This window comes from Seriola lalandi, unplaced genomic scaffold (genome assembly GCF_002814215.2).
Source record: "Seriola lalandi dorsalis isolate HSWRI2012SDOR001 ecotype SW California unplaced genomic scaffold, Sedor1 jcf7180002054297, whole genome shotgun sequence".
NCBI lineage: Eukaryota > Metazoa > Chordata > Actinopteri > Carangiformes > Carangidae > Seriola > Seriola lalandi.
The window spans coordinates 419,833-441,156 of record NW_019524850.1 but is presented as its reverse complement, the minus strand read 5'-3'; the positions used below and the strand labels follow the sequence as shown (position 1 = coordinate 441,156).

At 37.9% G+C, this 21,324-nt stretch overlaps 1 protein-coding gene across 1 annotated transcript in view; it reads left to right on the top strand.

The window, feature by feature from the left end:
* Positions 1-21,324, top strand: part of grm4 (glutamate receptor, metabotropic 4) — a 175,871-nt gene that overhangs the window by 129,212 nt on the left and 25,335 nt on the right. The window contains exons 4-6 of the mRNA XM_023406264.2: positions 9,423-9,558; positions 12,275-12,429; positions 13,635-13,775. Coding sequence (XP_023262032.1) covers positions 9,423-9,558; positions 12,275-12,429; positions 13,635-13,775 — 432 coding nt within the window. The remainder of the gene's footprint in view (positions 1-9,422; positions 9,559-12,274; positions 12,430-13,634; positions 13,776-21,324) is intronic.

The following is a 21,324-nucleotide window of genomic DNA, read 5'->3' as shown; positions in this document are numbered from 1 at the left end:
CTGTATTGCGAGAATGCTCTCCAGCAAAACCGCTCAATGGCCGACAATGACATGGAGTAACTATTCTCTCCTGAAGAATATAAAATGCATTATCAAAATTTCTTTATATGAAGTGTGTATCCTCAGGTTAAATTGCCACATTTGAACACATTCTTTTTGCCATTAACACAGTTAAGAACTTCACAGTTGCTGAAAAATAGGGCAGTGTTGGATTTCTCAAGCTCCTGCAGAGGCAGTGGGATCATTTGTGCTTACACCACCGAGTTGAAATAATCGTTTTTAATGTATGTCATGGTGGTGCATAAAAGTAAAACTCTTCCCTGTTGCTGCAGCAACAATGTCTCAAAGTTTATTTTTAACATAGTTGTACCAAAAGCTACAGCTCATATGAAGACATTTATTTTACACACATTTTGACAGACATATTATTTAGACTGAAGTTCCAAAAGAACCTTTGATATTCAGTGTTTTTATATTGAACTTTGTCAAATTTTGTGTTCTATCCAGTCAGGCTGTGGCAAGGGAATCCATCTTGGTTAAGGACTTGCATCAGAAGTGCCATTAATTTAAATCCTACAATACACTCGTATTGGTGGTTGACAACACAAACTATTTTAAACATCCCTTAAAATAATCAAGTTCTTCCACTAAAATGCATTGCAGTGGTAATAATGCATGGTTACAGGAAGCATCCAACTGAAGGAACAGTGAGGGATGAATAATATGTACAAAATAACATGTGCTGTCACTGCTGCTCTCTTGCCCTCCATGAGCTTCCCCTGCACTGTGGGGATAAATAGAGAATGCCCCCCCCCCCGAGACTTACAGTCTGATGATATAGAGCAGAGTTGCTGACAGATGTAATACCACGACTGGTTGCCATTTGGCTTAGGAAAATAGCCATGCCAACAAATACTTTGAGTTTGATCCATCAACTTTGACGCTCGAATGTAACTATAATTCCACCCTGCTGAGGTCTCATACTTCCACAGATTGTTTGCGGAGTCATCAATACAAGCTTGAGTGGAACATTTTCTTTGTTTGCAAGACCAAAGATTAGATCCATGCAGTTCATAACGCTCAATTTAACAGCTACTCCAGATTACAGCACCTGTTGTGGCATTGGAGTTCATCATTGCTCCCTTTCTTTATGTTTCTTATAATTAAGTCACATTAGCTCAAATTAATTGCCTCAGCTCTTGATGCAAGGATTTTTTTAGTAGGTTTGCCACTGGGTACGCATCTGTGGTCAAATGTTCAAACATGGGAACTACTGAACGCACTAGTATTTTTTAGATAGGTTAGATTAAATAGCTCTAGAAATTTGAACATCTAAAACTGAACAATTAACATTGAGACTGGTGATTTAAATGCATAACGTTTTCGTAACATTACATCGAGAAAGCGCCACCTTTTTAGTATCACTGCTAAATTAAGGCCACTCGCCTTCATTGGCTTACAAATTACTACATAGTTATTTTACATTGCGTCTCAGGCCAACTTTAGCTCTGCGTGAATGCAGTGTTGCCAGGGAAAAAAGTTGAATCAAATACATGCAAGTGCACATTTCTGGTAGATTACTTTGTAACTTGAACACTCCATTTTTACTGTTTAGCTCGTACATCGTTGGAACGAAAGGTAAAATTATTTAGATCTCCTGAAAGTTTTGAGGGAAGTAATATCTGTCCTCATAATATCATAAATCTTCATTGAATGTTTTGATGTTTGATAAAGCTTGAAACTCATGGATCTGCTACTCAAAATGGACGTCTTTGATATTATTTATTTGTCTTACCGGTACCTGAAACAAAACACAGCAATCAACACAACCCTTTGAATTTCTTTAAGGCAGCATCGTTTTTAGTCTAAACATCCAATCAGTCCCTCTTTCCAGCTTAGGTGTAAACCAAATATGCAAAGCAGTCTGCCTTCAACAGGGCTGAAGACCATACTGGGATTTCTGAATTAATCAGCAAAACAGTCTTCTTGTTTTCACAATTCAAAAATATTAACTTCAATTTGAAAAACGCTTATGAAACACTCGTGTCATGAACACTAAAGAGAAACCTAAATTCATCTGGACTAAAATAGAGCAGATCATGTTTCTAAAAGATACTGGCACCAGAAAACAAACATTGGTAAGATATGATAAATTACTGATCATAATCTAGAATTAAACCAAGATTAGGGACCATTTGAAAGACAGTAATGGGAATTACCCTGAAAGAGTATGTTTAAAATTAGGCAAACAATCTGAAACCTAGTATGCCATTAGGATAAGATGAAAACAAATATTTGTTACAGTCATACAATTACTGATGCAGCCAATGATTGTATAACATGATTTTAATTGAGGTATCTTTTTAGTAGAATTGGTGGAATACTCCTTTAAGAGAAACCACATAAGAAGATGCATCACAGTAATAACAGTCTTCTTTAATCCTATCTAATTTCACACATCACCATGTAGATGTCTTTCTTATTAGCATCAGAGCATCTCCCCATGAGTACATTTGAAACCCATTATAAAAGACTACACAGCAAACTGGAAAATTGCTTCCCATCATTTTGTTTCATGTTATGCTCCTTTGATACCCAAATATTCAGCAGCACCACTTTCTTTCAATGACATAGCAAAGCCAGGTTAAAGAGCCTCAGTGCGGTTAGTTATCAAAAAGAACAAAAACAATAGTGCCTTTGAAGTCTTTATGCTATCTGCGCTGACTGCTGGTTTCTTTACATGTCAGAGAACATTCACTGAGAGTTGAAGGACACCTTCGACTACCCAGTAATATAGATGTTCAAAGATTAAACCATATTGTAGGGAGATATTTTGTAGATTAATTAATTTTATTGTAACACTGCTATTGTTTTTTGTATTCATTGTAATTCTATTCTTATTATCTAACCGTATATCTTAGAACTTAATTTCATCCTCAGACATCGTGACCTGTCTCTAATTAAAAAAGAATAATTGAAAACACACAGCATTCAAAATATTTACAGCATGAATTCTGGGAAATCGTTTGAGGTGAAAATTTAGAAGCTGACTCAAATGATCTTTTGGGATATGACTAATACTTATTTTGAGTAAACATTTCACTAGCAGTGTAGCTCTGTATATATGGCCTTATATTGTCAGATGCTTCTAACATTTTGCCTCCTGTTTCTTTATGAATGATTTGGCCACTTTTAAATATAATAGAGACCAATTCAATACCACCACAATGTACAGTCTCAAAATGCACCATTGACATTGAATAGATTAAAAAACAAATTATCAACAAAAATTGTTATTTATATTGCACTACAATAATGTTTTTATAACGTATTTCATCATACAACACAGGTCTTTTCTATCTTTCTGGTCGATCTGTATATATTTAATCAATTCTCCAGTACAAATATTTAGTTACACCAGCAGAGCCAGACAGCGAGCATGTGTTTGTGTGCTGCTCAGTGATATCTGAGAGAGGAAACTTGACTCCTGACTAGCCTTACATTAAACCATATTTCAGCGTCATTTTCCCAGCCGTACACAATGGTGAACCCAAGGCTCATCACATCCAGTCCAACGCTGCTCTCTGATATTAACCTGTACACTCAGCAGCTCCATGATAAGTTGTCCGGGCTGTGCAGAAAATGCACGCAAACACATCCAGGCGTTTGAAATGAATTCAAAATGAACATACACTGTATACTCACATACACAATTTACACATGGTTGCTGTGGGAAGACTTCTTAGGTTCAGAAGGGTTATAGATCTGAAAGATGACACAGATGTTTGACATATTAAAGACAAACTGCAATGATACATAGGGGTCATTCATCTTCTCCAATCTAATATGAGAACCACACATGGTTCAAACGAAATGCAACCAAGTAATTCTCTCGTACAAATGGTATATTATTCTGTTGTGTTGTTTTCCCCATGTTGCAGGCAGGCGCAGGCCAGTTGCTGCTTTTAAATTCATCTAAGCCATCCTCATAATATCGCTGAAATTTGGTAGTTTTGGGTATATCTGTGGCTCGGCAGACTATAATAATTATAATGGGATATTATGCTGCAATTGATCCCCTGAGGAGGAATTCATTTCTTTTAATCCACTCAGTCCTGTACAGCGAGGTGAGAGCACAGCGACAGAACAGTGACAGAACAGCGCCTCAGGGACTGTGGGGGTTTAGTGTCTGGCTCCAGGACACCTTAGCAGGGTGGTTCCTGGAACAGGTGACCAAACCTGGGCCTTTTCAGTTCAGGTTCAGGTTGCTCTTTTACTCTCTCACACCCAGAAGTTCACTCCCACTCACTTGCAGCTGTACTTCTGATAAGAGGGGAAAAACACAATCTGTAAAAATAGATAATGAACCAATATTAAAACACAGCACATCTAGGGTAATATTTTGCTCCCAGGGATGTTGAGGGATTGTACCTGTACTGTGTTTTTCTTGGCTAAAATAATTTTCATCCGCCCATTTAGTTTCTCTCCCTCTCAGGGGTCTGAGCGTGTCCCAGCATGCACTGGATGAAAGGCAGAAAAACATTGGACAGGTTGCCAGTTTATCGCGAGCCTCTGATCAACTAATTTGCATAAATCATTTGGTATACAGTTTCCTAAATCAGAGGGGGATATGACTTATCTCCCTATTTAGTACTATCCACGTCACCTTGTTTTGGTTCCCCACATTTTGAGTTACTTTGATCTCATCTGAGAATATTTATGTAATGTGAACCACTGTGATCACACAACTGTGGCCGAGCATCGTTGTTCTGTACATTAGACTACTGGTCAGCAGCCAGATAGCATATACAGTACTATGAGTGGACTGATAGAGCCACATAGCTGTTCAAAGCGGATGGGGAATCAAAGCTGTGTGCGGCTCACACAGGCTTTCTAATTATTTACCAATTCTGTCTGTCGCCTAATAAATCAGATGCTGCCATGCAGCAAGACTAGCAGCTAGGGTGTTTTCATTCAATGTTGAAGAAAGTGACTATTCTTTAAGCCTATTGCCACTGAAGAATAACCATTAATTTAGTTTTAGTTCTCTGTATTTTTGATGCTATTAATGTTATTCAGTTGGAAATGATGCCTGCTTGTGTAGGTATTTCTACTAAGGGCATCCCAATAAAGAGACTATTTTTATTCCTGCACTTTCACCACAACGCCCACTTGGATATATTTTGTGTGCTTCTGCATTACTGTTCACCAAGCATGGGAGCTGTGCTGCTATCAGCCACAGTGCAAGGGAATATTTAATGTTTGTGGCAACACTGTCTCTCCCACTGGTGGGGAATATTAGTGTTGTGAGATATTAGGAGAGCAGAGACTGGGGCTGACAATGGAAGACACGAGAGAGGAGGCTCGCAGTCTCCTCAGCAACGGATATTTTTAGAGGTGGTTTTTAGACGAGGCTCAGATGCTAAGAGTGGTATAGGATGAGAGTTGGGAGGGAAATATACTGATCATGAAGTTTTCAGCAGTAGATGCAGACGAAAGGATGCTTCAATTTGTCAGTTAATTCGACTTTGCACTTGCATACTTGTGTATACAGACAGATTATTAGTGTTTTGGCACAATGCAACAGGTCATCAGGACAATGAGAAAACTAGCTAAACATTAAGGTTAATGAATTATTATTTTTCGCCTTAAGCAGAACCCAGTTGTTGGGTTTGGTTTTAAACAAGCCACTGATTGTTAATCTGCAGAGATAATGTTCAGGTAATTTCAAGGCATATCTATAATTTATCAACAAATGATCCTGTATGTCTCTGGAGACACAAACAGTAAGGTGTTTTTCTGGGCTGCTACACATTTGTAATTAATTGCTTTATAATCGTTTCTCTTTATGTTCTTGTGTTTACAAAGTAACAGTAGGCGGGAAACTGTGGTCAGGCTGAGTCTGAGGGGAGTCTGATGAGAGGTTGTGTGGTGACAAGAGAAAGGGGGAGTCTTAAAGTGGATTTCCCTGATTACATCCTGTCCAATCGTTAAATGGAATCTTGCAATGCGTTTTATTGAAATCTGATTCCTGTAAAGAGATTTGTTTCGTTAGCTAAAATTAACATGAATTATGTAATGAGCAAGACCCATAATTACCAAGACCAATTAAAAGCCACTTAGGTTGTATTAAAATGTAATTTCAGAGCAGCTTGGCATAATTGAATCCACGTGTGAAAGGCTTTTCAGCATGCAACAACTGATTGTGAAAAAATATGTGACATTGTGAACCATGTTGGGGAAAGGTGTAGGATTAGCTCCAAAGAGAGGGGGCAAAAAACACACACACATTTCATACCTGGAGCAAGTAAGGATTGAATGTCTTGTTCAGTAGCTGCTCCTTGTCACGGGGTTTGAATTGACGTCCGTGACTCAAGGGACAATGTCTTTGACCATTCTATACTTAGAGAGGAACGGATGGACAGATGCACGGATGAATGGATGGTGTTAGCAATAAAACAAATTGCCGTGTCCACCCTTCAACTAACAAAGCTACAACACTGGGCTCATGGAGGGCTTTGTTGAATGTGCTTCAACTCCCAGAGGTTGGGTTCTTATCCCCTGGCCCTATTTCTATTCTCTCCGGAGGTTAAGCAACGCTGCAGCCTTCTGCCAGTGATGTGAGAGGAGAAGAAAAGCAAGGGATGAGTGCTCTGCTTCCACATAGCAGATGTTGGGGGAATGGGGGACTGAAGTACCAGTGAGCCAAAAACATAGAATCTAATGATTGATAGAGTCTCTGAGAGCAGAGAGCTGCTGCTGTGCCGCTGCTAAATTTCCCATGTGCCTGTCTGGGTAGTGTAAGTGTAATGACACTGAGAGGTAGACAGATAAACCTCTGCCTCACTTTAATCAAAGACTCAACAATGAGAGGCACTTAGATTGTAGAATGATGCACAAATACCGTCAACTGAGAAACGCTTCATTTGTATACTGTTTCTTACATTGAGTTTCACAGTACACGTAGAAACAGAAATATGCACACGCAGATTTAAAAAGCCGATGGTTCCGCTTTATAAATCTCAATCACTGTGGAAATGAACACGTGGATGAGCCTCATTTCCACTCCCACATTTGGGTTTGTCCAAAATGGATATATATATATATATATATATATATATATATATATATATATATGCTCTTAATCCACCATTTATATATTTTTGCCTACAACAATAGTTTTAACACCTTTCAGTGAGAAGAATGGCAAACAAGGAGCACAATTTCAAAGAGTGTCGTATTGCTGGTTCTTTGCTACTGAACAATAGAGGAGTTGTCATTGCACACTACCATTACGTACAGCTCTATTTATAACGCACATATCATTGATCTGTCGCTGATGTACCAGAGATTCAGTCACTATCATTAAAGATCAGTATTTTGTGTACAGCACTCATAGCCAAAACCTTCTTTACAAGGTCTTTCACAATTAAAGGATAAAAGGAAAAATGATGAAGTCTAACACTGCACCTCACGCTGTGTCTTTGCCTCACCGTAGTGAAAAAAAAGCCTTAATGATAACTTTACTTTAAAACCTCTCTTTGTATTTTGTCCTTGTATTTCTGTTCTGTAGACTAAAGTGGTCTGCTGCACAGCTGTGTTGAATCAGGTCATTGCCTTGATTGTCTTGTATATAAGCACCTTTTTGCTAACACTCTTCATGCTCTGATGAAGGCCTATGGCTGAAAATAGCTATGAAAATTTGAAGTTCTACAAGTATTTTTTGCTTCAATGGTGTGTCACCTTTTTCCACTTTTGAAGTGATTTAATTTTTGAGATTGAGCAGCCAAAAGGTTGCACACATGTTTCCCTTTTTTGGATATCTCTGTCTCACGTCTCCTTCCCCTGCACCCTCCCTTCAACTCTCCTCATAGTTGGAAAACCTCAAACAATGTTTTATTATTAGATCCTGTCTTTTCACCTTACTTTTCCATCCACCTTAGCATGTCATCCTTGGGGCAAGATAAAAAAAAAAAAAAAAAAAGTGTACAACTAGTCTGAAGTATGTCTGAGGTGAAAGCATGGAAAAACCCCCTACAACACACAATAACAAGACATGGGCCAGTACACACAAAGGAATGAGTCTATTTCTCTAGTGACGGAACTGCTAATCCATTAACCAGCCAAGTGAATGTATAAGCCAGGACTGTCGTGTTGTAGTTGTGACATGCAGGATCACAAGAAACCTAAACACACAGCCTTTCTGGAAAAACTGCCCGAGTAAAATAGCGAAACCACGGGTTTGAAGAAAAAAGAAACATCATTAAATTCATCCACAGTGTACAATCAAACAATGGTGCAAGGCCACTGACTGAAGCTCCTCACTGACTTAACTGGAAGTGACTTTTAGTCCCCATGAGCAAAGTAGCACAACATCATTGTTAATTTAATGGCATCCCCCTTTTCTTTACTCATATTTCTAGTTTCCCAGCCTATTAGTATCTGAGCTGGGGCCAGGCTTTGTTTTATGGTGCGAGTCTGGCTGCTATGAACTGAACTAGAGGGTATTAGTCCTGCATTGATTGTTCATTGGGCTGGCTTTGCTTTGGGTCACGAAAGGGAAATTCATTAGCATGCACTTACTCTCTGTGGCATTTTGGCATGGTGACAAAACAGTTATCCTGAAATGTTGCATTGGGAATTAAAAAGACTTGGCTTGTTGGTAACCAGGGGACGTCCCCTGCTGTCTTTAGACTTGTGTTCAGTACCAGAGCATCTCTATGGGTGAGGACTCTCTTTATATTAGGTATTGTGCTAGCCAGTGAGGTAAACTAAAGTAATCAATTTTATTGGACAATACTGTAGGCATACCAGCATGTAATCAATTGACTGATTAAACTGGAAATTTAGGTTAATTATTTCATGTTCCTTTTCTCTCTCTGTTTCAAAGATGGCTTCAGTCAAGAACCAGAATTTAGAGGAAGAAATTTAGCAAATACTAGTTTGAACAAAATTAAACAACCTGTGAAATAATAAAATGACTCCAAACAAATGGAACCAGTTTTCAATTAGAAAATGTATGTACTTCCAAATTCCCCTGGCCTCACTGACAGGGCCATAAACTGAATTGATGGGTCTCCGTGTCTTAAAGTTGCCCCTTGTGGTCCAAGAAAAGATTTTTTTTAATACCTTACATCCCTCATGCTGTGAAATATTGCACCTGTACACATTTAATAGTGCATCTATCATAAAAAAAAAGTCCCAAGGACTGAAACAGATTTGTGTGAGTTAAAAAAAAAAAAAAGAAGACTTAAACAGATATTTCTGGGTGACCACGAGTTTGAAAAAGACTCACCTGAAACTGCAGCATTAATATACAGTTGAAGTTAAAATCTCAGATAATGAGATCTGTTCTGATCTTTTATAAAAGAATACTTTTTTTTTTTTGTCTTTTAAACTTTTCTCTTTTGTCTTCCAATTAGGTGGTCTGTGCATTTCACAGTCTGTGAAAATACCACGAGAACCAAGAGCTGGAGAGTTTGACAAGATCATCCGCAGGCTGAGTGAGAACCCTAATGCCCGAGTGGTCATTATCTTTGCCAATGAGGATGACATCAGGTGAGCACAGTGGAATCCTAATTGCTGTCAATTAACATAACAGCTAACTTTACTTTTCTCAGCCACTGTTTGATACTTGCTTAATAACATTTACCTGCCAGTTTTTTTTCCTTAGGTGAAAATGAGTTTTTAAAAGGTTGAAGTAAAGCAGTTTAACAGTTTGCAAAATCTGCAACCGTCTAAAGTGAGAAATGTTGCTTAGTCATGTCTTTACCTGAGGCTGCCTTTGAAGCCAACGTTAAAATGTCACAAATGTCTCTGTGTGTATAAAGAAATTAAACTGCCCTTTTCTGCTACCCACATGTTAATATTTATAAGTTATAAATGGCAAATATGTTTATATTTGGGTTTATTCACATTTACTTAAGTCTTGTAACTGAAGGAATTATCACAGGTATGTTACAAGCAAGTGAAGTAGTTTATAAACATAAGTCTAATGCTACTTACCTAAATAAAAGATTCTGTACCTGTACTTAAGTAAAATTCCAGACTGTTAGTTGTAACTGTGGTATTAATATACAACTGTTATTTTTTGTTGTGGGTGTGTCAGAGAGGGGTTGATTGGTCTATTTTGAAGCCATATTTTATGATGGTGTTATAGTGTATTGCATTTCATTACACTGAAAGGTGTTTCTAATATTTTGTCCACTCCCTTAAGTCCTTTCTATCTGAATAATAGCTTCATCATCTAATCTGCTGACCCCATCTATTTCAGTGTGACCATACTATACGAAAGTGAGATTAACAGCTTCCTTGTGGGGACAGAAATGTATTAATTTAAATTAATTATCTAATATTAGCCTAAGACAGATAGTGTGTATTAAGAATAAATGAATTAGCTGTAGGCTGCATCAACACACAAAGCACTGTTGTGGCTCTGTAAGGCAAAATGTTTCCCAGCAACCAGTCAGCAGGCCAGTGTGTTCCTAGTGGAAGTGGGCAGTGATTTGGGGTGGTCTCTTGATGATGACCAGGGCAGAAGTCCCAGGGCTCATTGACTTAATCCAGTCCTGATAACGGGTAATAGTCTGGATATATAGTAATTACAGAAAGCCAGGGGGATTTTAGCACTGCATGCCTGCTCTATCCTTGAACCCAGCCAGTGTGAGTTGGCCGCAGCCTAATAAGAACCAAAAATGCCTACATAGAAAGTATAAGAGACCAGAGCAGTTTTGATGGAGCCCTTTAATGTGATACTTAACCAGTGATTTTGTTATAACGGTTATAAAGAATTTGGAAAATAATTCTGGGTCAGCCTTTCATAACCAGGTAGGTAGGTGGGAAAAATAACATGGTCTCATAACATTTAATGAGATAATCACAAATTCTAAAAAAAAAATAAAAAAAATAAAAATAAAAACAAGTCAATAATTAAAACTAATAAAATTCATTTAATTAAACCACTGTTGGTTTTGTACTTCCTTTATATAACATTTAATTCCTCCACCAGATTAATTTACAATAACACATATTAAACATGTAATTTTGACCTTTTCATCACCTCAAACTTTTAATGGTTTAGGAAAATAAAGTGTCACGTAATATTTAAAACTGCTATAATGAATATTTTTACATTAACACTGGATGGAAATTAATGTGTAATGTGAACAACCTAAGAGGCCAAAAAACAACTAATGTAAGTAGCAAAGTAACAAACAAGTAGCAACTTTGTTTAAAAGGTGACACTGAGGTTTTATTGGAACATAATTACAATTTTATTCACAGTAAAGAACTTAATGTGAGATGGGAACTGAACCTGGGTTGTCAAAGTTGAAGGGAAGTGTATACTCCCATCCACGACCTGACACAACACCTTTACTTTTCAGTGTGTTATTTTTATATCAGACTTGTCAGGCTGTCTAGTCATGTCTCTGTTATGTAATCTCCTGACAGGGGGAAAATCTATTTCTTTCATTTTACCTACATGGAGCATATAATTGCATGACATTGCAAGACATGCTCATTTTGCTAAATTTCTGGAGAGCAGACTCGGGGGAAAAATCATTACCAATCAAACATAAATCCTTGGGGTGATAAAAAAAGGTAAAGAGACAAAGTTAGTAGGATGACTCACTGCTCGCCCACTCTACATTTTACAAAAACCTGTAATAATTATTTTACAAGGTTATAACGTCCTTCTTCATGCAACTATTATATTAGATGTTAAAGCAGTGTCTGTCGTGTAAAAAAGCTGATGGTGTGTACAGCACAATATGATGCTTAATATTTTTTTTTTTTTGCTCTAGCATCTTTGGGGTAATATAAGGGTCGGTAATGCTTCACATGCCAGGTGGATGAGTTTAAATTTTATGTTGCTGTGCTCAAGCTTTCTTGATGTAACTCTGCTGCTACAGCAGAGCTTGCAGGCAGTTTTTTACGACTCCCAAAACTTACTTCCATTGGCAACAAGCCTGGACAAAAGTGGCGAGGGTGTCATTCTGCCACAGCCAGGAAGAACTCCCCTGCACTGGGAATGGCTACAGTGTCTATGGAGGCTTTTCATGTCTACTAAAGTGCCTCAGTACAACTTTGTCCAGACTCAGAATAGAATATACTAGTCATGGAATCAGCCAGCTACACTTCCTCTTTAAGTAGGTCTCTCATAGGTGACATGTGACTGTATGTGCAATTAAATATATCAGAAAATAAATGAAAAAACTGACAATGCAACATTATATGGTCTAATTATACATCCCTCTCCTTCTCTGTCCCAAAGGCGGCTCCTTCAAGCGGCTAAGAAGGCCAATCAAACAGGCCATTTCATCTGGGTGGGTTCAGACAGCTGGGGCTCCAAAATTTCCCCAATTCTGAACCAGGAAGAAATGGCAGAAGGGGCTGTCACCATCCTACCAAAACGACAGTCCATCAAAGGTATTCATTACTCATTTTAACAACAATTTATCTTGATTCTTATGACACTTCTCTGCTTATTCTTAGCATATGTTTGCCTCCACTAATCATATGTAATTTCTACATTCAACATAAATTATTTCAAAGGGAAGTCCTTCTATTGTGTATTTTCTCCCACTTGCAGCCACATTTAACATAAAGTGTTGTGATTTGACAGTTCATTCCTTTCATACGGATTAAATCAATGATGTGCCATATCATGTATTTTCCTTATGTCATCTTTGTATATGTAGAGCTTAGGGTTGGGCCGATGGACGATGATTTTGGTGATGGGCAATCATCAGAGCCATCACTGATAGCTCATGCCTTTGCCAATATCGACGATAGTTGGCATTGCTATCATTATTTGTAGCATTAAAAGAATATTAAATTTACCCTCCCATAGTTTGACATATATAACTGTATAACCGATGCTTGCAACACCAACCAGCAAACCACGCATACACACACACACACACACTCCGACCAACTGACTATCACTGAAGGAGGGAGAGATCGATAGACAAAACACTTCAGTTTCTTAGCCTGCTGCTTTTCATGATTGTAAATAGAACTTTTGGACAGACAATGTGAGAGAGAGAGAGAGAGAGAGAGAGAGAGAGAGAATTCATTAATGATGGTAAAGTGTGAATTAAGTTGTCAATGGATAGTAATAAATTTAATTATATAATAAAAGTGCAGTTTAATGTAGCCATGTGAAAACAACATAAATACAGAGTCTGATGTTATTTCAGTGCTACTAAATAATTGCATGCTCCTCTAAGGCTTTTGTCAATTTTGCATTTGCACTTGAATAATGCTTTTAAAATCTCATGGATACACAATTCAAAGTCAGCTCAGTGAAATGAGAGTCCTTCACATTTACTTTCAAAGACCTAATACTCAGACACTGTGACTTCATTTGAACTGATTCACAGTTTTTTTGTTTTTTATTTGGCTGCTTCTGCTCTGGTAAATCTTAGTCTGGGATTTCAGAAACAATAAATCCTTGGCTCATTTGAAATCATCAGCAAAGGTATCCACTTGAACCATCAGCAACAGAGTTAAAATTTTGCTTATGAAGGTGTTTAAATGGATGGTGACCTTACCCTGACACAGAGAGCCAATTCAAATGCAAAAATATAAGAGATAAAATTCTAAGAGTAACTGTCACCTATTTCTTTCAGGTTTCGATCGCTACTTCATCAGCCGCACATTAGAAAACAACAGAAGGAATATCTGGTTTGCAGAGTTCTGGGAGAATAATTTCCAGTGCAAGCTTAGTCGGCACGCTGTGAAGAAAGGATCCGGCATCAAAAAATGCACAAGTGAGTCTATACTTAAAAGCAGTGAAGGCACAATGGAAAGCATTCAATCAATGACCAAGTATATTGATTGAGTCTGCTGTGAATACATTACGTGTGGGGGTGTGTGTGTGTGTACTTGCTATGCAAAGGTGAATTTATTTGTCATCAGGGAGAAAACAATCACACTTCTCTAAATTAGGTTAAGTGTAATGGGTGTAGATAAGTGAATGGGAATCTTTATTTTCGTCCGACAGAAATTAATGTTCCCATTACTTGTCTGTTGGCTACTTCAATTTGCATTTGGGCGACAATAGCAATCACAAAACTATGTCACCGCATGCGCTGAAAACATAATCAATAGTAAATCCAATCAGCCCATTAGAAACAAGCTTTCATGTCATTAAGATCAGTGGTCTCTCCATGCCTGTCTCCCATCCAACTGTGCAGTGCAAGTGAGTTTTAATGCTGGCAACTGTAATGTTTCTAGGCAATTCATCCCTCGTATCTGTATCTTGGAGTAACATATAACCCAAAAATCAGCCCTTGAGAAGCGGTCTGTTGTCTTCTATTCAGAAATGTCTATTAGCTTCTAAGACTGTGCCTGTCCTCTACTTTTTCAGCCTTTGTAACTTATACTGCTCATGTTAGACTCCAGTCCTAACGTACTGTGTGCCCCTTACAAAAAGATATAGTAACACATTGTTCAGTTATGCACATTATTATAAACAACTGGGTACATTTCCATTAAAGAAAATACCCGTACATTGGTGTTCAGAAGAGTAGGCGATTTTTATGTGTCTGCTTGGATTTGAATGTCTGGCTCGGGTGACTTCTCTCGCCCCCTCCTAACTGTGGTATAGAACAGGTCAAAACAGGCAAGACTCCAAGGTCTATTATATATGTTGACCCCCCAAGCTGTGGCAGCAGTTGCCACACCGAGCATAAAAAGCAGAACAATGGCTAACTGTAGCCCCAGTTTGTGCCTTTCACACATAACTACTAGTTGCAAAGCTGGTTCATGTAAGCGTTGGCGTACATGAACAAGATATACCCTTCTGCATTGGAATTTAACATAACACATGGGCCCACCGATAACTGAGCTACATTCAGAGCTTAGCAAGCTATTTAGAGCTGACAAAGAGTAATGTTAATCACAATAAACAAGTTGGCTATGGCTACAAACTGACACTCCACCATAGACACAGAGACACACGGGGTGGGGGCTCCTCTCGTAGGAGGGCTGCTAAGGCAGGTACAACACTGATACCCTCAAAGGAAGTCTTAATAAATGCCTAGCTATTCATGGATTGTTAGCTCTGACTACCTGCTGTACATTGCTGTGGACGCTGCACTGAGCAGTGGTCATTCAGTGTGACCCGTGTACCCTGACCCCCCCCCCCGTGTCACATACAAATATGCTGCGAGGGAGAGTTCTGACAGAATTTGAGGTTGCAGTTACCCTTTAAAGTCACATTATGTGTTTATCTCCGCAGACTTTAGGTGGAAACAAGGTTGAAGATCAACCGTCATTGCCTGTTGTTGAACCATAATGGTAATTATTTACACAGCTATTACATAATGGTATTAAGTATTGTTGTAGGTAGCTATACTGACATTAGATATGAGAAAAGTTGAGAGTTGTTGAACTTAAATGACTTTATGTGGTTCAAAAGAGAGCCATTTACTTTTTATCTGGAAGGAGAATTTTTTGAGATTTTGAGAACTGATCGTGCAGCACGAGTTGTATTGAATCTCTTTGTGATCCTCATAAAACAGAATGAAGATATTGTGGCACTCTCATATTGGGAAAGCAATATCAGTGCAATATGTAGAACAGATGGTATAGTATCTGTGTAGATAAAATGTGAACATTTTCCTGACAGTTGTTTTTATTAGAAATATTACATTAGTAATTTTTACTTGAGGACATCACATAATAAACACTGCATTTCATTGTTTAGTGTTGTTCAGTCAGGGGATCTTGTATAATTTTATCTTCTGGCTTCCTCATCCATCTGGTATAGGACACTGCAACCTCAAAATGTCACCAAACAGAATCGGTACAATAGATGAACAGGCAAAGCTAACCAATTAAGCAGAGATTTAATTGTCAGCTCCCTCAACAACACTGTGTCCCTTGGCAAAAGAAAGAGATGCTTCCAACAATCCACACTCGCAGGTTTCAGGAGAAAACGTAATCTTAAATGATTTCTGTATCTATCAGTTGTCATGGTGGCTGCTCTTGAGCTAAATTGCTGCAGCCCCTTTTCTTCCTCAGAGTAGTCTCCAAGGGACAGTAAATTTTTACAGGCTTGAGGTACAAACAGTTCACTTTTGCAAGTACTATGGCTATCCTCATTGTTCCCTTTGTAGGCACAATCAGTTCCTGTCCCCACTGTTGGTGTTTCCTAGTCGCAATAATACTGTATGGGATAGACCATGCATTGTATATCAAGTAACAAGTTACAAGCAAATTTTAGGAGAAATTTAAAACCTACACAGTGTTTTTAATAACAGACTTGATAAATAGAAAAAGTAAATTCCTTTCTTGAAAAATCTGCGGAAGGCTGTAATCAACCATTCGGGACGGGGAAATGATATTCTTAAAGTACTAACATGATTACACTGGCATGTAATTATTCTGTTTGTGTGATATCAAAGCTTTTAATCGCACAATACAAACCACTGGCAACTGATTTATGTGCCATAACAACATGGTAGTAATAGATCATCCTCCAGGACTAAGACATTTAAGTGTATCTGACTTAGAGTGCAAGGAAAACAACATAGAGTGCAAATATATAATTCTCATCCTATTGCTGCATCATTTCCCAGTGTTGTTGTATTTGCTGCCACAGTGGCCAAGGTTTACTTTGTAGTTTCAAATCTACATTGTCATCACTCTGTACATGCAGCAAAACACTATAAGAGTACCTCTACACAGGTCACAACCTACTTTAAATTTTTTATGCTGAAACATGTTAGGTGCATCAATCAAAAAGGCAACATTACTATTGGCATTAGTTATAACTGAACTGTGATATTTAGAGATGATTTGGAAAATGTCTCACACATCACATGCAGTAAGAATGACAACAGCGGCCACTCAAAAATTCACAACTCAAAATTCTTGGTAATCTTTGAAACAATGGATCCTTGAATTCACACAGAGGTGGACAAAAGATGGTTTCTAATTTTTTGCTGAAATGACGATTGTCGCCAGGAGATTTTATCAGCTGTAGCTAGTTAGCTCAAGGTAGCCTCAGTGAGTTGGTTGAAAACACTGTCTTCAGCTGATTGGTTTTAAAATGAGAATATTGTAAAGGTTTCTTTATGCACCTCATGACTACATACAATATAGTGGTAAGTGACTGCGGCTAGGGTTGATCATCCCAGGCAAACAGTAGCAATCTTCACCAGACAAAGATCCAGGACACATATTTAAATAAATGCTATTGGTCTCATACTGCAGCATAGGGCTAGTTAGTCCAATAAGTCTGATAGGGAGGAATGCAAGATTAGACACTTTGTTCTAGCATAAACCTATTTAGCTGTTTAGCTTACCTTCTGTTCTGTAGTTTCAAACTGTATGTTTTCACTTTTAACGTTACAAGCGAAAAGCATTTGAGGATGAGAACTACACTAATGTATCTGGAAAACATAATTGCTACCTTTGTTAACGAGTTTGGTTGGAGCTGCTGGAGTGCAAAGTACTTCTGCAACAAGAAAAAGATATATCAAAGACAATTAATGGTTGCAAATGTGAAAGTAAGAAAATACTTAGCATATGAATTAGGTCACATTTACCAAAACATTTATGTAAGTGAAGTCCTTTTATGTTTCAAACTTGTAAGTTGTGCTTTCAAGCTTTTAAAAAGGGCATGACCAGCTTGCCTTCCGTTCTTTTCAGATATTTCCTTTATTATCAGTATTGTAAAAAGAGCTTTTATGATTTCTGCAGCAGAATAAGTAGGAACACCAAAATGTCCAGGTTATAGGAATTAATTGGACAATGGAGGTCTATAGCATATTCAGACAGAAGTTTATGCTGTGCTATCTGATCTGCTCAGACAAGTCACTGTACATCACACTATTTCACGCTACTGAACCATAAAACCTGATCTCATTTTGCAGAGCAGAATGAACAAGAACTGGTTGACATAAGGTCTGTATTTGTGGAAAAAAGACACAAATTGGCAACAACAGAAAGAGGATGCACATTATCATGAGATCCTCCTTGTCATCAGAGTTGCATTGGTCAGTAATGAGTCTGGCTCACACATCAGTCATAATTATTTTCGGGTGAACCTAAAAAAAACTCTCTTCTTCAAAGTTGTTGCATAAAAGCATGACAGTGCTTTACTTGTCTATTGCTATATCTACAAAAATCACTTCAAACTGCATCAATAAATATGTAAAGAGCAATTTGCCTGTAGTCAAGACAATTCATGCAGGATTTCCTATAATTAAGTTTTTCTGTCTCTGTTGGCCGTGAAGACAGCCTCTGCAGGTGCGATGCTTTTTATTGACGTAATTTCAGCACACGTTGAGGCTCACAGTTTGAGTGAAGCAAACTGGCTTGAGTCACTCTGTTGCTTTGCATCCCTGCAGACATGAGTCATCAAGGCTACCTGACACAAGTACATGCCTGCATGCCTGCTCAATTGTCTGACGCCCATTGCTCACTGAAAACACCAAGGACACCATGTGCAACTCAGCAATGTTCGACAGATCTTTGATTCTCTTGAGATGATCTCTTGCAAATGTCAAGGTTCAGAGAAAGGATGAACCAGAAAAGAAGAAAAAGATGTTTTATCCACTGTGTAGAAATGATTATTGACCTGCAGTGGTTTAGAATGCTCTGTATGACAGGAAAGAGGGGTATCACATTTAAAACTAATTTGCTATCCCCAGATTTCTTATACCTAGACATTTCCTGTAATGAATTCTTGTTTAAAGGCAGTTAGAGCAAGAAAAACTTAATTGCTATCCATAGCTTGCAGCTGCAACAATGAGTTCACTTCATTTGACCGACCGTGTCTTTGGAAGCAATGATGACAAGCACTGTCAAGAACTGCGGTCTATTTCTGTCCCCTGGGTGATGATGCCCAATCTTCTTAATTGGAATAAGAAAATGGGAGGGATTTGTAATGGTTGTCAACCGAAGTTTGTCAAGCCCCTCACTAGGGCCACATTAGGAGATCATTTTAACTATTATTTTAGAAACTTTCTCAGGAGATCAATTTAACTATTATTTTAGAAAACTTTCATGTCAGACAGTTACTCAGTTTGCCCCAAACACACACAGGCTGAAAGTTAGCATGACATTATTGTATGTTTCTTGATACAATTTGACAAAAGTAATTTTCAGTAGAAATGCCTGGAACCATGATAAGGTGGCACAATATGTCTGAACTTTGAAATAAAATAAATACAATTTGAATAAATACATAAAAATTGACCTGCATGACAATACACTGGATGTTGCTTATATTTTACGAGGAGAGGAAATATTATGTAAATCACCGTCTTTATCATACGAAATATTGAGAACGGTATAACATGAAAACACTTATTGTACATGCTGAATGCCAAAAGAGTAACATAAGGATTTTTCCCACTTTTCCCGTTTTTTTTTCAAACATTTATATAATAATATAAATATTATATAATATTGTTCATATACTAAATCATGAGCGCTGGATAATGCATTATTCTCAAGTGTGGCTCGAATTTATCATTAACTCGCCTACAGTGACCCACTACAGCAAGTCAAAATGAACTACACCCAACCCAAACTGAAAGAACAATCCAGTCTGCTCTATCATCTAAGCACATTAGTTGGACAGATAGCCTATAATTTCCAGCATCACAAAGAACGAAATCACAGTGTGCACGAGTAAGAAAATGAAATTTTTGCGCCTCTCTACCTTGAATGAAAGGGAGGCAAAAAAGAAACAATTTGCCTCAAAGGAATATTGTGAGCAAGACCATACAGTGTGACCTGGAGCTTTCTGTATCATTGTCTTCTTTCAGAATCTCAAGGTTTCCTTGATGTAAACACCTAGAGCACTGATATGAAAAGATACAGTAGCAAGGTTTCCACTTCATTCACATCAATGCTTGTTTTGCTCTGCTGACTAACCTTCCAGTTACTGTCCTTTCTCTCCACTGACCAATGAAGCCATGTTTGAGAGAAATAAATTCTTTAAAGATACGGAATGTGTGAGAGAGTATTGAAACAGTCAACAGAAACGAGTCGTGCTGTCCTCTGTTTCCGGCTCGACTTCCATCACAGTCAGTTTTGTGGTTCGGCCATTTTAAGACAAGACAAGAGGACTGTAAAGTTTACAGCCTGCCACACAATTGCTCCTGCGTTACTCTGTGTACTGCGAAGCAGCTCACAAAACGCTTGTCAGCTCAGGGTCTTCTGGACTGATGAATCGATTCATTGACTTGTAGGGACAGCCCTAATTTAAACTAAACATTAAAGACGCAACTTTATTAAAGATTTATTCATCCACAGGAACTATGAGATCAATGATTTGCAGTTGTATTCTTACTCAGATAATGCAAACAAATTAAACACATGCCAAAAACGCTTAAAAAACTAAATCATGAAATTATATTATATTTACACAATATTGTTTGTATAACTTACTTATAAAATTAATTCATTGTTCTGTCCAAATTTCCAAAATAAAACATTACTGTTCTACACAATAACCCATATATTGATAGTGACATTGATATTGCCCTATATTGTACTGTATTGTATTAAACAATTTTTGGCTGTGACCAGGGCGAGAATATACAGAACAAAATTTGGGAAAAATGACAAATCAAATAGCCTGTAGCTTTTAGGTACAGCAACATCACAGTCAGTTCTATACAGTATGTTAATTATCATTGTCACAGCTGTAGATTACTGGGGATATGTTTTGCATTGGGTGTATATTAAAACTGGACTGAGAGTCTATATCGACAATCACAATATCAATAGCTGACGAACATGAGGTAATAACATTAACTGATCAGATTTGTCTCATTCCTTTTCCGTCTTTCCCTTTCTGTATTAAACCCCACATCTCCTCAGAGTTAATAGAAGAGGAGTGTTGATGAGAAACATAGGAGAAAATGTATTGGGAAAACAACCATACACAGACTTAACATACAAATTACAATTTTCATTCTACCCCAGTGATTGCCAACCTGAAATCTCAAGTGTGATTAAAGGGATAAGAAAGGGAGAAAAAAATACTGTTGCGCAAGACTATGTCGTCTTGTGATGTTGCTATATTTTAGACTTTTTTCTGTTCACATCCACATGAGGTTAGAACCTGTGGCAAGGGATCACAAGCACATAATTGCTTCATTTTCATTGGTCAAAAGCCAAAACGAGATGGGAGCCACCAGTCTCCCTGACCTGCAGGTCTTTGAACTTTGCAGGGAAACCATCGCTTTAGGGGCAACCCAGACATGCAACTCTATATAGGCCCTAGGGTTGTCACGATACCAAATTTCTGTTTCGATACCGATACCAATATGTATTTCGATACTTTTCGATACT